The sequence below is a fragment of the Peromyscus californicus genome, unplaced genomic scaffold (assembly GCF_007827085.1).
Source record: "Peromyscus californicus insignis strain IS unplaced genomic scaffold, ASM782708v3 Scaffold_13__1_contigs__length_99412109, whole genome shotgun sequence".
Classification (NCBI taxonomy): domain Eukaryota; kingdom Metazoa; phylum Chordata; class Mammalia; order Rodentia; family Cricetidae; genus Peromyscus; species Peromyscus californicus.
In genome coordinates this window covers 5,887,540-5,901,274 of record NW_026294424.1, presented here as the reverse complement: position 1 = coordinate 5,901,274, position 13,735 = coordinate 5,887,540, and the positions used below count along the sequence as shown (strand labels likewise).

At 46.9% G+C, this 13,735-nt stretch overlaps 1 protein-coding gene across 1 annotated transcript; it reads left to right on the top strand.

The window, feature by feature from the left end:
• The first annotated feature begins 3,331 nt into the window (after window positions 1-3,331).
• Window positions 3,332-12,467, top strand: Ywhah (tyrosine 3-monooxygenase/tryptophan 5-monooxygenase activation protein eta). Its single transcript, XM_052736251.1, has 2 exons — window positions 3,332-3,490; window positions 11,044-12,467. The coding sequence occupies exons 1-2, from the start codon at window positions 3,404-3,406 to the stop codon at window positions 11,695-11,697; spliced, it is 741 nt and encodes a 246-aa protein (XP_052592211.1). The 5' UTR covers window positions 3,332-3,403; the 3' UTR covers window positions 11,698-12,467.
• Window positions 12,468-13,735: the final 1,268 nt, after the last annotated feature.

Below are 13,735 nucleotides of genomic sequence, written 5' to 3'. Positions count from 1 at the left end.
CAACATCAATTATCCGGAACACATAACTCTGCTTCATCTCCACTGTCAATCTCAAGCTGAGGATGTCAGAAATGCTCGAGGGCTGTAGGCTCTGACAGGAGGAAGCCACCCACAGGGCGGTGCAGCACCCACCTTCACGGAAGGCTCACTGGCCACCAATTACACTGTGCTGGCCGGCCACAACGCTCCAGGAATCCATTTGCCTCTACCTCCCAGCTCTGGGATTCAAGCATGTCCCACCACGCCTGGCTTCTCCCCACTGGGTGATGGAGTCAGACTCAGGCTTGAGCCGAAGTCCTTTCGCTCTAGGAGCTCTGTCTCCAGTTCACCGACATTTTCAGAGCACCTGCTACATGCTCAGTACTGCAGTAGCTCCGGAAAAGGTGCAGCCCTGGCCCTTGCCAGGCTCAACAACCAGGCTTGCTGGGCCTGCTGGCATATGCCCACAACCCCAGCACTCAAGGTGGGGGTATGGCAGGAGAATCACAAGTTTGAGGCCAGCCTGGGCTACATGTGAGACCCTGGGTTGACATAACACCACCAACACAAGCAAACTTCCAATGAAATGAGGACCTGGCAGCCATGAGGGGGGATTTGAGTGAGCACCTGGAAGATGACCTTGTCTGTGAAGTTCCACCATATTTGAAGAGTCACCTTTGCTGATAAAAATTGAGACTAATAAACCAGGCAATATTTCCTCTAATAAGATTCTTTTTAAAAAAAATTGTTTTTCTTCTTCCTTTATGGTACTGGTGTTTTGCCTGCATATATGTCTGTGTGAGGGTGTTGGTCCACTGGGACTGGAGTTACAGACAGTTGTGAGCTGCCATGTGGGTGCTGGGAATTGAACCCAGGTCCTCTGGAAGAATAGCCAATGCTCTTAACCACTGAGCTATCTCTCTAGCCCCCCCCCCCAAGTATCTTAAACGAGTGTGATAGCTCAGGCGTGGTAGTGCACACCTTTAACCTTAGCTTGTTGAGCAGAGGCAGGCAGATCACTGTGAGCTCAAGGCCAGCCTGGTCTACAGAGTGAGTTCCAGGACAGCCAGGGCTGCATGGAGAAACCCTATCTTGAAATTAAAATAAACCAATCATTTAAAAGTCTAGCTTTTAGCCGGGCGGTGGTGGCGCACGCCTTTAATCCCAGCACTCGGGAGGCAGAGGCAGGCGGATCTCTGTGAGTTCGAGGCCAGCCTGGTCTACAGCGCGAGATCCAGGAAAGGCGCAAAACTACACAGAGAAACCCTGTCTCGAAAAAACCAAAAAAAAAAAAAAAAAAAAAGTCTAGCTTTTAAGACACTCCACAATCCCCTTTCAACTAGCCCCACTTCCCACTTCTGGATCTATCTTCTCACTCTTTGATCTTACTTTTATTCTTACTAAACCTGTGCACACTATACCATAGCCTGGTATTTTTCTTATCTCCTTCAGGGTCCAGCTAACTTGCTCTTTTGTGTTCCGATCTCATCTTCTCAAGAGTCAGAGTTGCATCTTTTCCGGGGCTACTGCAGTACTGAGCATGTAGCAAGTGGTCAGTGAACATCTTGGTGAACTGGAGACAGAGCTCCGTGTAGGGAAAGGGCCTTGAACCCCAGCCAGTGCAGAGGTGAAGGCTGGTGGAAGCTTGGGGCTCTAAGGCCAGCCGGGCCAAAAGAGAGATCTGTATAAAACAAAACAAAAACACACAAATATGAGTGGCCAGTGAGGGGGCTCAGCCTCTATAGTAAAGGCACTGGCAGTTAAGCCAGATGACCTGAATTCCTCCCAAGAACCCACAGGGTAGAGAGACAGTTGACTCTTACAAGTTGTCCTCTGACCTCTACACATGCATCCCTCACTCCACCTGCCTCCCACCCAAATAAACGTAATGTTTAAATAAGTTTAAAACGTTCTCTCTGTATATTTAAAAATAAAAACGATGGCTTCTGAAGAGCAGTGCACACAGTCCTCAGTGAACCCGAAGGCCCTTCTCCTATGGTACCCTGGGGATGTTTTGTTTGGTTTTTGCTTTTTTGAGACAGGGTTTTTCTGTGTCATCATGGCTGTCCTGGATCTCCCTCTGTAGACCAGGCTGGCCTCGAACTTACAGAGAGCCGCCTGCCTCTGTTTCCTGACTGCCAGGGCTAAAGGCATGGGCTACCACGCCCTGGCTAGCGTGCTTATTTTTTGTTTGTTTCTAGGTTGTCTTAAGGCCCAACCCAGGATCCCTTAGAACAGGGCTGGGAGGGGCTTAGTGACCAGTCAGTCCACCGCCGCCGAAGTCCAAGAAGATCCTGAAATCAGATTTTGGTCCCTCCCACACAGGATGTGTGCCCTTGCTTTGCATTCTTGCTCCTTCTTCCACTGGAGGGCCATCTCAGGCCCTCACTCACGCCAGGCAAACACGGTACCTCTGTGTTAGAACCCCCAACTCCCTTTCAAAGATTTGAAACAGGGTAAGTCCAGGGTCGTGGCTTGCACTTCCGCACTGAAAACCGGGGGGGGGGCCTGCCATGCCCTTCCTGGAGTGAGTTGGATGAAATAGGCTAGTGCCAGTTAGGGCTCAGCACTGGATTAGGGCTCAGCACTGGATTAGGGCTCAGCCCTGGATTAGGGCTCAGCACTGGGCCAGCTCCTCCTAGGTCCGTCGTGAACGTTAAACTCTGCCAGGCTACCCAGGCCTATGAAAGCCACTTCTCAGGGCGCAGTATGGTGGGTTCTAGTCTGTCTCTGAGGGGCTGTCCCCAAGGGCTGGATCCACGCGGGCCGCCGCCAGAGCTGACCCAAGCGCTGGGTGTGGCGACGCCGAGCAGAGCCGTCCCCCAGCGGGGGCCGCGGCTTCTCCACACACGGCTGTTTGCCGGTCGGACCCGTCTCCAGCCTGAGCTCTAACATGGGGTCTGTGGCGCTTTGCTGGCCTGGGCTGCGACAACGCCGCGCCCCTGCCGCTCCCCACCCTCCGCCACTGCGGCGGTAAAATGCAGCACTCCCAGGGCGCCTGCGCGGCTCTCCAGCGCGGCCCTAGCCGCGGCTATTTATAGCAGATGACGTCACCTTAAAAAAGACCGTTAGGGCTGGGCCGCCCCGCCTCCCTCCCCCCTCCCTCCCGCGGCTCCGGGCGGGCCGCTCCGAGTGCGCAGGCGCGGTCGCGTTCTCCCCGCCCGCCCGCCCGCCCGCCCGCGGCGCCCCGTGTCCTCCCTCGGCAGCTCGGCGGCCGTCGCCACTGCGCGTGCAGCCAGCCAGCGAGAGGGCGCGAGCGGCGGCGCAGCCTGCAGCCTCCCGCCAGCCGGCGAGCCAGTGCGCGTGCGCGGCGGCGGCCTCGGCGGCGACCGGGAAGCGAGCGGGCAGGCGGGCGAGCGGGCGAGCGAGCGAGCGAGCGAGCAGGCGGTGCGGGCGCGCGGGGCGAGGCCGAGTCGCGGGCGACATGGGGGACCGAGAGCAGCTGCTGCAGCGGGCGCGACTGGCGGAGCAGGCAGAGCGCTACGACGACATGGCCTCCGCCATGAAGGCGGTGAGCGCCCCGGGAGCCGGGCGGCCGGGGGCTGTGGGGCGGGCCCGGGCCTGGGCGGCGGCTCCCGCCCCGCGCACGGCCACCGGGCCACCTTTTGGGCGCGGCGGCCGCCGGGCTCTCCCATTTCCGGAGGCCCGGCCGGGGCGGGGCGGGGTCTCCCCCCTCGGAGGCTGGCGGGCGGGGGTCGCGGGATCGGAGCCCCGGTGGGGGAGGGGGTACACGAGGAAAATCGCATTCCTGCTTCTAGACCCTTCTGCCCGACCCGAGGCGAAACGTGCTTCCCTTCCACCATTCACCCACTTGTAATAAAGACTCATCAGCCCGTGGAGACCCGTCTCCTGGTTTTCTCGGCCACGACCTGTTTGCTTTGCTTGCCTGAAGTTGGTTCTTTCCCATTTTCCACACCTCGGGTCTGGCTTTGTTGTGCCAAGACCCCTTTCCAAGAGTCATGGGCGTGAAGGAGGGCGTGGGTTCCTACACACTATCCCAACGTTCAAAGCAGCGTGTCTGCCTGGAGACAAATGGAAATGAAGCGAACCTGGGCCTTTGCAATCCTGAGACCCTCATAGATGGGATTCTGGAGCTTGATTTCCGGTAAAGGAGACATGCCCAGCCACACCCTAGCAAGTACAGTAGATTAGAGCCTACCTGCCTAGCCGAGTGTTCGAATTCTGGTTACTACCTCACTATAGACGACTCTTCACATTGTCCTGGGTTTTGTCTAGATGAGTATTTCTTGTCAAGGTCACGCAGTGGGAGAAGTACAAGCGTGGCTACTATGTTCTGTTGGTCTTGGGCAAACCTCCTAAGCCTGGGGAGAATTCCCTTGAACTCCACCTTCTAAATATACAAGCATTTTGGGAGTGAGACTCAGAAATCGGCCTTTTAAGCAGACCTTGGGGCAGTTTTTAGCTGACTTAAATGAGTATTAACTGCCCTAGATTGTAGCTCATATGTCCGATAGCTGGCCTTTGAAAGGATTTTTAAATAAAAAAAAAATAAGTGGTGATACTCCCTACAAATTAATTTGGAAATTTTATTTTGATACTACGTGAAATATGAAATTATGGACAACATTTAGGATTTCCCAGGTAAGAACGATAACCAAGTTATCTTTCCTCTAGTGTCCTGTTACACATTCAGCACAATGTCTCTGGAAGCCAGCGACATCACAGCCCATTTGTTGATTCATTGGTGATACTGACTTCAGCATTATGCTGTGCTGTTCTGAGTGGATAGAAGCTCTTCATTTATACCAGGGGATGTTCTAGGGTTGGGGTCTGGACTTACTAGAAATTGCAGATTCTTCCTTTAAGAAAACTAATTTAAAATGCAATTTTGCAAATTTTTGGAAACAAGACGTACATCTTGAAAGCCACCCCTATCCACACACAAAGTCACCAAATGGTTCTGGGCTTGTGCAAGTTGAGGCCTCTCCCTGGACACCTGAGTGAGGCCTTTGCTCGCTGTGAGTGGGAGTTGAAGGTTGCAGTTTTGGGAGATAAAGGTGTTGAAGAGAGAGAAGGATGGGGCTTAAATGAAGATGATTAAAGCTAAAGGAAAGTGGCTATCATGTATCAGAAGCTATCGACTATCCGGACATGGGAAATAAGGAAAGACTAGAGAGATGTTACCAGAACAAAATAGATGGTTTCAGCAGGGGGCAGGGAAAGGTCCTCTGCTCTTTCTGAGTTGGCTTGAAAAACGTCTAGCAATTTCCTACTTGTATTCACAGATGTTCTCTGGGGCATTAAGGTGACATTTTACAAGCTAATGGACCTTTGAATGCGTTAGAAATTTATAATCCATGTCTGAAATGATTCGTGGGTTGGAAAAGACACTAAGAGGTGATAATTTAATATTTGTACCATCAAATTTGTGATAAAACATTCCCTCAAATTAACTACTAAAAAATAAGGGGAGTTGTTTCCTACCAGAGTTAATGTTTGTCACCTGTATTAGTGGGATATATTTTTAGGTAGGTGGAGAACAATCTCATTTTGCCTGTTGGTGTAGTTTGTAGATGAAATTCTTAATGTTAATAGGCCATCTATTTCTAAACTTTGCAGCTTTTGGGAAGAGTGAATTCTAGGATACTTAATGTTGTTGTTTTTGTTTCCTTCTCTTAGATAGGTTTTCATGTATCTCAGGCTGTCCTCAAACACATTAAGTAGCTGAGGCTGGCCTTGAACTCCAGATGATCCTGCTTTTACCTGTCAAATGCTGGGATCACTGGTGTGCACCACCCTGCCTGCTTCCCTCTGGGTTTATGTGGGCTTTCTTTCAGGCAATTTAAAGGCAGGTAAGTGTTCTGTTCTGGAGAGCATGGACCAGGGCATTGGCGTGATGGAGTGAGCAGGTGCCTTTACTCTGACCTTGAAAGTTATATCTCCTGGTTGCAGGGTCTCTGAAGTATAAAATTGGACTATTGGTGTTAGTAACAAGTCAGTTTTTGTCTTTAATCTTCAAGGTTGTTTTTATTTCTTAATTTAAATGGTTTAGTCATGTTGCCTATAACAATGTTTCTTAATCCAGCAGCGTCACCTGGAGGACAGTAGTGGTAAACTTTAAGACTTTAGGCTGAAGGTGGAGCCCGGGTGATACAGCCGTTGGCTAGCATGCTGAGGGCCCCAATTTTGATGCCTCTGCACCGCCCCTCCCCCACCCCCATAGGTTAGGAATAGTGATGTTGCTTCAAATCAGTGAAGATCATAACTCCTGCCTCAGCTCATGAAGAGTCAGCAAATGTTTCTGAACAGAAGCTTAATAAAAAAAAATTGGATCTTTAAGCCCTTCCTGCTCTCACCTAGTCACTTCCATTGAGTGTGGACTCTGAAGTAAGCTTAAGTGAGATTAAAATGTTACTGTCGAAGGACTGAGATATCACGAAAAAGAAACTATAGACTTCTGTATTGATAGGTAGAGAGGTAGACATAATTCTGTCACATCCTCTTATTCCCCCAGTCATTTATATCACAATAGAGGTGGTAATTGTGAAATTATAAAATGCAGACATACAGTGCTATCCAATCTTACTAGGGTCTTACTTACTGACTTCAAACCCAGGATTCTCTTGCTTGTGCCTCCTGAATGCTTGCATTATAGGCTTGGGCCACCACACCCAGCTGCTACAGTCTTTTACAGTGTTGGCAGAACATAGAGAAATGTTGGATTTGATGACTGTCAAGTACAGGAGACAAACTGCATTTTAGGAAACATGAGTTGCACAGGAAGAGGCCAAAGGCCTGCGCTCCTAATGGCTGAGCTGGTGAGAACGGAAAGAAGCAGGTGGTGTGTAAAAGGAGAGTCCCACTGAATGGCTGGGGAGACATGATCTTGTGGACTTTTAGGATGCATCAATACGGAAATTTTTCGAGACAAGTTCTCACTCTTTGTCACCCCCCTTTGCCTCCCATAGTCCCTCCCCATAACCCTGTGCACACACCTCCATCTGGCTTGGAACTCCCTAAGTGAACCACACTGGCCTCTGCCTCCTGAGTGCTGGGATTGAGCCACCACGAATGTGTGTCTACTGTAAAAGCCACTTTAGTGCTGTTTGAAATAATGAAATAAATGAAAACTAGGAGAGATCTGTTTTCCACCAGCTGGCCATTGAAATGTAATTTCTTAACAATATCTAAACTGAGGAAGGAAGAAGACATTTAATTATTCATGTAATAGCTGCAGTTAAAGGCTACTCCAGGCTTGGGGTTGGGTGGGAGAGCACTTAGCATACTCAGGGCTCTGGCTTTGTCCCTTGTACTGGAAAGAGGTATGTCAGGTGCCAAACAGATGCATGACCTTCCTGCTCTGAAAGCAGGAGTTCTGTCTGCAGTGGGTTCTTGAATTATCTCCTGAAAAGCTTTCATAGGAGCCATACTACTCATTTGGGGGGAAAAATGTGCTCTTTGGTTTTTTATATTAGAGGTTAACTGTAGAGGTTACACTTTTCCTTTAGAAATGTGGTGTGGGCTCAGTTTGATAGTTTATGTCTGTAATCCCAGCACTTGAGAAGTTGAGGTTGGAGGATAATTGTGAATTCAAGACTAGCCTTAGCTACACAGTAAGACCCTGTCTGAAAAATAAAAGTTTTAGAGTGTTAACCTCTGTTTTCCATTTCATATTCGTGAGTTTGAGGAATTTATTGTTTTACTTAGTAGGTACTCATAGATAGTAGCTGTTAGCCCATGTACCTATTGTTTTTATTTATACTAATTGCTTGGTGCTAGGAATCAAACCCCAGGGTCTTGTGCACGCTAAGAATATGCTCTACCACTGGCTGACTCCTTCAGCTCTCATAGTATTAAGACCTGTCTACAAGTGCTGTTTGTAGTAGTTCCATTTTACAGATGGGATTTACAGTGGTTACTTTCATCTTGGTCAGATGGTTGTGAAGTCAGAGTTTGAAATGTCGAGTTCTCACTTGAATGTTGTACAGTGTCCCATGAAGTTACAGGATAGTTTCTGATAGATGTTCTACTGTACTAACCATTGTTCCAACTTTATGCAAGTGGACTTACTAAGCAGTTACACTTACTGGGTGTATCTGCCAAATTTGATTAAAAATAGAATCTACCACTTGTGGCTTAGCTACAATGGACAAGTGTAAAAAGGAAGTATGTAGGTCTGAACTCTACCTGTCCTGAAAGCCAGGAGTGTTTTTCAGTATAATAAATAAGAATTGGTTGAATTTCAGTTCCAGCTATTAGTTGAGTGTTACATTTCACTTGTCAGTGTTGGGGAGATGGCTTAGTTGGTAAAGTGCTGTTTTACAGACATGAGGGCCTGAGATGGATCCCAGAACCCACAAATTAAAAACAGCACAAAACAGATGGTGGACAAATGGCTTGTAATCCCAGAGCTGGGGAGGCTGAGACAGGCTCACTGGTCATCTAACCTAGACTACATGTTAGTTCTAAACCTTGAGAGAGACCTTGCCTCAAAGGGTCTCAAAATAGGTGATGCCTGAGGAGTGGCTCCTGAAGTTGTTCTCTGGCCTCTGCGCACATGCACACTAGTCAACTGATTCCCCTAGTGTCCCTGTGGAGGCAGCCTAATGCTAGCATTTTAGTGTTCTTCATGCTTCCTTCACTGATGTTCTGTTCTTCTGCCGTGGTTGTTGACACTTGGATGATCAGAACTGGGCGGGACTTCTGAAACCACCAGTCTCTGTGCCTTTAGAGACAGTAGTGTAATGCCAGTCATTTGAGTTGTATGATGTCAAAAGCAAGGCAAAGAGCCTCCAGTACTCCAGATGCAGAGACAGGTAGATCTCTGTGAGTTCGAGGCCAGCCTGGTCTACAGAGTGAGTTCCAGGACAGGCACCAAAACTACACAGAGAAACCCTGTCTCCAAAAAAAAGGGCAAAGACAAGTCAGTCTCTAACAATATGAGAGTCACTCTTTTCATTTGGCCAACATTAAGCTTAGAATAATATTAGTTATCTCTGCTGGTCTTGAGCTTGTGATATAGCCGAAGCAGGTGAGCTCACCAATCCTCCTGCCTCAGCTTCCTGAGTAGCTGTGATTATGGGCCTGTATTACCATGCTTGGCTCCGGTGTCAGTTCTGTTTGCTCAGTATTGTGTTGATAATGGGTATCTCCCAGATGAAGAACTTCTAAGTATTTTAGTCATTGTTCTGTTTTTGGCATTAGGTCTATTTTTATCCACAGTTTATTGCCTTATGAGTAGTGGGAGGAGGCCCCTAGAGAATTCTGAGTAAGCAAATGGTGTCATAGGAAGATAAATGAATTAGCAGCAAACTGTGTTATTTGTGACTTTTAGTAATGCTGTGTGTAATCTTAGAGCAGAGAATGGGTGAAAAAGTGCCATTGGGCTGAGTCGGTACAGCCAAAGGCTGTGTGGTAAAGACAACACTTAAATTGCTGACATGGAGACTGTTATTTGGATTTATCTTTTTTTTTTTTTTTTTTTTTGGTTTTTCAAGACAGGGTTTCTCTGTGCAGCTTTGCGCCTTTCCTGGAACTCGCTTGGTAGTCCAGGCTGGCCTCGAACTCACAGAGATCCGCCTGCCTCTGCCTCCCGAGTGCTGGGATTAAAGGCGTGCGCCACCACCGCCCGGCCGGCTGATTTATCTTGTTTTTAAGAAATGAATCTTTAATCCCAGCCCTCAGGAAGCAGAGGCAGATGGATCACTGTAGTTCAAGGCCAGCCTGCTCTACAGAGCAATTTCTAGGACAACTAGGGCTACGTAGGGAAATCCTGTCTAGGAGAAAAAAAAAATTTTTTTTTTGCCTCCATATAAGGTCACATTAGCAAGTACTAGGGATTAAGTTTTCAACACAAAATCCGATGCTCTTTCTGCTAACTGTATAGCTGGTTCACTTGGAGTTTGCATCATAGAAAACCAAGAAAAGCACATACCTTTAATCCCAGCACTTGGGAGGCAGAGGCAGGTGGATCTCAGTGAGTTCGAGGCCAGCCTGGTCTTCTACAAAGTGAGTTCCAGAACCCCAGGGCTACACAGAGAAACCCTGTCTCAAAAAATAAAATTAGAAAACCAAGAAAAGTTGTAGCTGGCGAAATTGAACTTTTCCATTAAAGTAATTAGTGTTTCCAAATCTTTGGAAAAAAAGATGGCTGTAAGTAGCATTGCTTCCTTTCAGCAGAGGTGGGTGTCATTTTAGTTTGTGTGAAGCCTGGAAATATCTGTGGGGAGTACCACAGAGCAAAGTCTTTAGCATTGTGTACCACTGTAATGCCTTACATGATACTCAGTCATTCCTCTACCAAAATGAGAACATCATTTAAAAAAATTTTTTTCTTGCTGGGTGGTAGTAATACATGTCTTTAATCCCAGCCCCTGGGAGGCAGAGGCAGGTGGATCTCTTGAGTTTGAGGCCATCCTGGTCTACAGAATGAGCTTCAGGACATCCAGGGCTATACAGAGAAACCCTGTCTTTTTTTTTTTTTAAAGATTTATTTATGATGTATACAGTGAGTGTTCAGCCTGCAGGCCAGAAGAGGGCACTAGATCTCATTATAGATGGTTGTGAGCCACCATGTGGTTGCTGGGAATTGAACTCAGGACCTCTGGAAGAACAGCCAGTGCTCTTAACCTCTGAGCCATCTCTCCAGCCCCCCCCCCCTTTTTTTAAAAAGTATTTGTGTATGTGGGGGAAAGGGGAAGTCAGATCTTCCTGGCACTGGAGTTATAGGCAGTTGTGAACCATCTGGTGTAAGTACTGGGAACCAAACACTGGTCCTCTGCAAGAGCAATAAGCTCTCTGAACCACTGAGCCATCTCAGACTTGAATTATGAATTACCCTAAGCCCTATCGTGTCCTGAGTACTGAGATCACAGGCATAGGCCACTGTGCCTGTCTCCATTATGAACAGGATTGTTAATTACGTTGAAGTGCTGAGATCATAGGCATATGGCACTATATATATATATATATATATATATATATATATATATATATATATACCTGGCTCCATTATGAAAAGGATTGTTCATTACATTGAAGGAAGGGATGATTTTCAAGATACTCGGGCTTTGCCCTCTTAAGTTTACCTCTGGTGTTTTGCAGGTGACAGAGCTGAATGAACCTCTATCTAATGAAGATCGAAATCTTCTCTCTGTGGCCTACAAGAATGTAGTTGGTGCCAGGCGATCTTCTTGGAGGGTCATTAGTAGCATTGAGCAAAAAACCATGGCAGATGGAAATGAAAAGAAGTTGGAGAAAGTTAAAGCTTACCGGGAGAAGATTGAGAAGGAGCTGGAGACAGTTTGCAATGATGTCTTGGCTCTGCTTGACAAGTTCCTCATCAAGAACTGCAATGATTTCCAGTATGAGAGCAAGGTGTTCTACCTGAAAATGAAGGGCGATTACTACCGCTACTTGGCAGAGGTGGCTTCTGGGGAGAAGAAAAACAGTGTGGTTGAAGCTTCTGAGGCCGCATACAAGGAAGCCTTCGAAATCAGCAAAGAGCACATGCAGCCAACACACCCCATCCGTCTTGGCCTGGCCCTCAATTTTTCTGTGTTCTACTATGAGATCCAGAATGCACCAGAGCAGGCCTGCCTCTTAGCCAAACAAGCCTTTGATGATGCCATAGCTGAGCTGGACACATTAAATGAGGATTCCTATAAGGACTCCACTCTCATCATGCAGTTGCTGCGAGACAACCTCACCCTCTGGACGAGCGACCAGCAGGATGAAGAAGCAGGAGAAGGCAACTGAAGACCCTTCAGGTCCCTGGCCCTTCCTTCACCCACTCCCCCCATCATTACTGATTCTTCCTTGCCACAATCACTATATCTAGTGCTAAACCTATCTGTATTGGCAGCACAGCTATTCAGATCTGCCCTCCTGTCCCTTGGGAAGCAGTTTCAGATAAACCTTCATGGGCATTTGCTGGACTGATGGTTGCTTTGAGCCACAGGGCATTCCCTTTTGAATTGTGCAGAGAAGTGTGTTCTGAATGAAGCATTTTATTATGTCTGTTGATCTCTGGCAAATCTAGGTGATGGTAATTGAGTGTAGAAAGGAGAATTAGCCAACACAGGCTATGGCTGCTATTTAAAACAAGCTGATAGTGTTCTGTTAAGCAGTACATCTTGTGCATGCAAAAATGAATTCGACCCTCTCACCCCTTCCTTCAGCTAATGGAAACTGACACAGCGACACCTTGTTCCTTCACCATCAGCTTTATAGACTGTTTACCGTGAGCTTTCAGCAGCCCTTGCTGTGCCTCTTGAAATGATGACGTGCGCACACTTTCTTTTCAATGCAGTGCATCAGAAGTTTTGATATGTGTAACTTTTTTTTTGGTTGTGATTAAGAATCATGGATTTATTTTTTGTAACTCTTTGGCTATTGTTCTCGTGTATCCTGACAGCATCATGTGTGTCAACCTGTGTCAATCATGATGGGTGGTTATGAAATGCCAGACTGCTAAAATAAATGTTTTGGACTTAAAAGAGTAAATAAATGCTGCTTTGGGGATATTATCTGTGCCTGGCCTTGATTTTTTTTTTCCCCCTGCCTTTCCCCTTCCTACAAAGCTGTTTTGAGTCCTGGTTTGAGTTTCTCAAAAATTGTATCATTGGTAGTATGTATTCAGACTGTCCTGTCCTTTGATTCCATTACATATTTTGTAGCACACAATAGTTTTCTGTGAAGTAACACTATCCACTCTCCTTGCTAACTGATGCTTATAAATGAGCCAAGCAAAGTGCTGCCTTGGGTGGCAGGGTACCTCTGTAGGGTTTAGTCTGTGTCTGTGTTGGGAGGGTTGTGGTTGGTCCTCTTGAGGATTGACCGGTGTTTAGTAGTGACAGTAAACCCTGAGCTTGTATGTGGCTCATTTTCCAAATTAAATATAAAATGCTAATTAGTTGGACCCTTAAAGTAGGTTTTAGTGATTAAAAAGTTTTTGCCAAGTGTTGTGGTACACACCTTTAATCCCAGCCCTTGGGAGGCAGAAGCAGTCAGATCTCCCTCAGTTTTAGGCCAGCCTGGTCCATACAGCAGTTCCAGGCCAACCAGAACTACAGAGTGAGACCCTTTCTTAAAAAAGAAAATTGGATAGGGATTTGTATGTGGATTAATGTGCGGTGATAAAAACGACAGCTTGTGGGAGTCGATTCTTTTCTACCGTGTGGGTTCCAGGAACTGAATTCAGGAGCATGAAGCCTGGCAGTATCTCACAAGCAATTTTATTTATTTTAAAAAAATACTTAAAATTCTCTCTTTGTTTTACTCAAAACTTTTATTATTTATCTTTTTGAGACAGGGTCTCTATTGTATAGCCCTTGAGCTCACTATGTAGACCAGGCTGGCCTCAAACTCGGAAGATCCACCTGCTTAAATGGGGCTTTTTGAGGGGGCTGGAGAGATGGCTCAGAGGTTAAGAGCACTGACTGCTCTTCCAGAGGTCCTGAGTTCAATTCCCAGCAACCACATGGTGGCTCCCAACCATCGGTAATGAGATCTGGCGCCCTCTTCTGTATACATAATAAATAAATAAATCTTTAAAAAAAAAAAAAATGGGGCTTTTTGAGGAGCTAAGAGGGAGCTATAAGCTGCTGTAGCCTGCTTCACTGCCTGTCTGGTAGACTGCTTTACTGCCTGTTGAAGGTCTACTATTTTTTACACAAGAGGAACTTAAGTGACTTTTAACTGTTTTTTAAGTAGATTTCAGGCATTGGGCTGTTTGATAAAAACCATTTTGAAAAACCTGTACTGGGAGTTTATGTGTATAGTCACTGAATCTGCA

Bases quoted from the DNA above. Each gene is read 5' to 3' on its own strand.
- Ywhah (XM_052736251.1), top strand. From the start codon at position 3,404: ATGGGGGACCGAGAGCAGCTGCTGCAGCGGGCGCGACTGGCGGAGCAG. The intron at 3,491-11,043 runs GTGAGCGCCCCG...GGTGTTTTGCAG, and splicing joins TGGCCTCCGCCATGAAGGCG to GTGACAGAGCTGAATGAACC.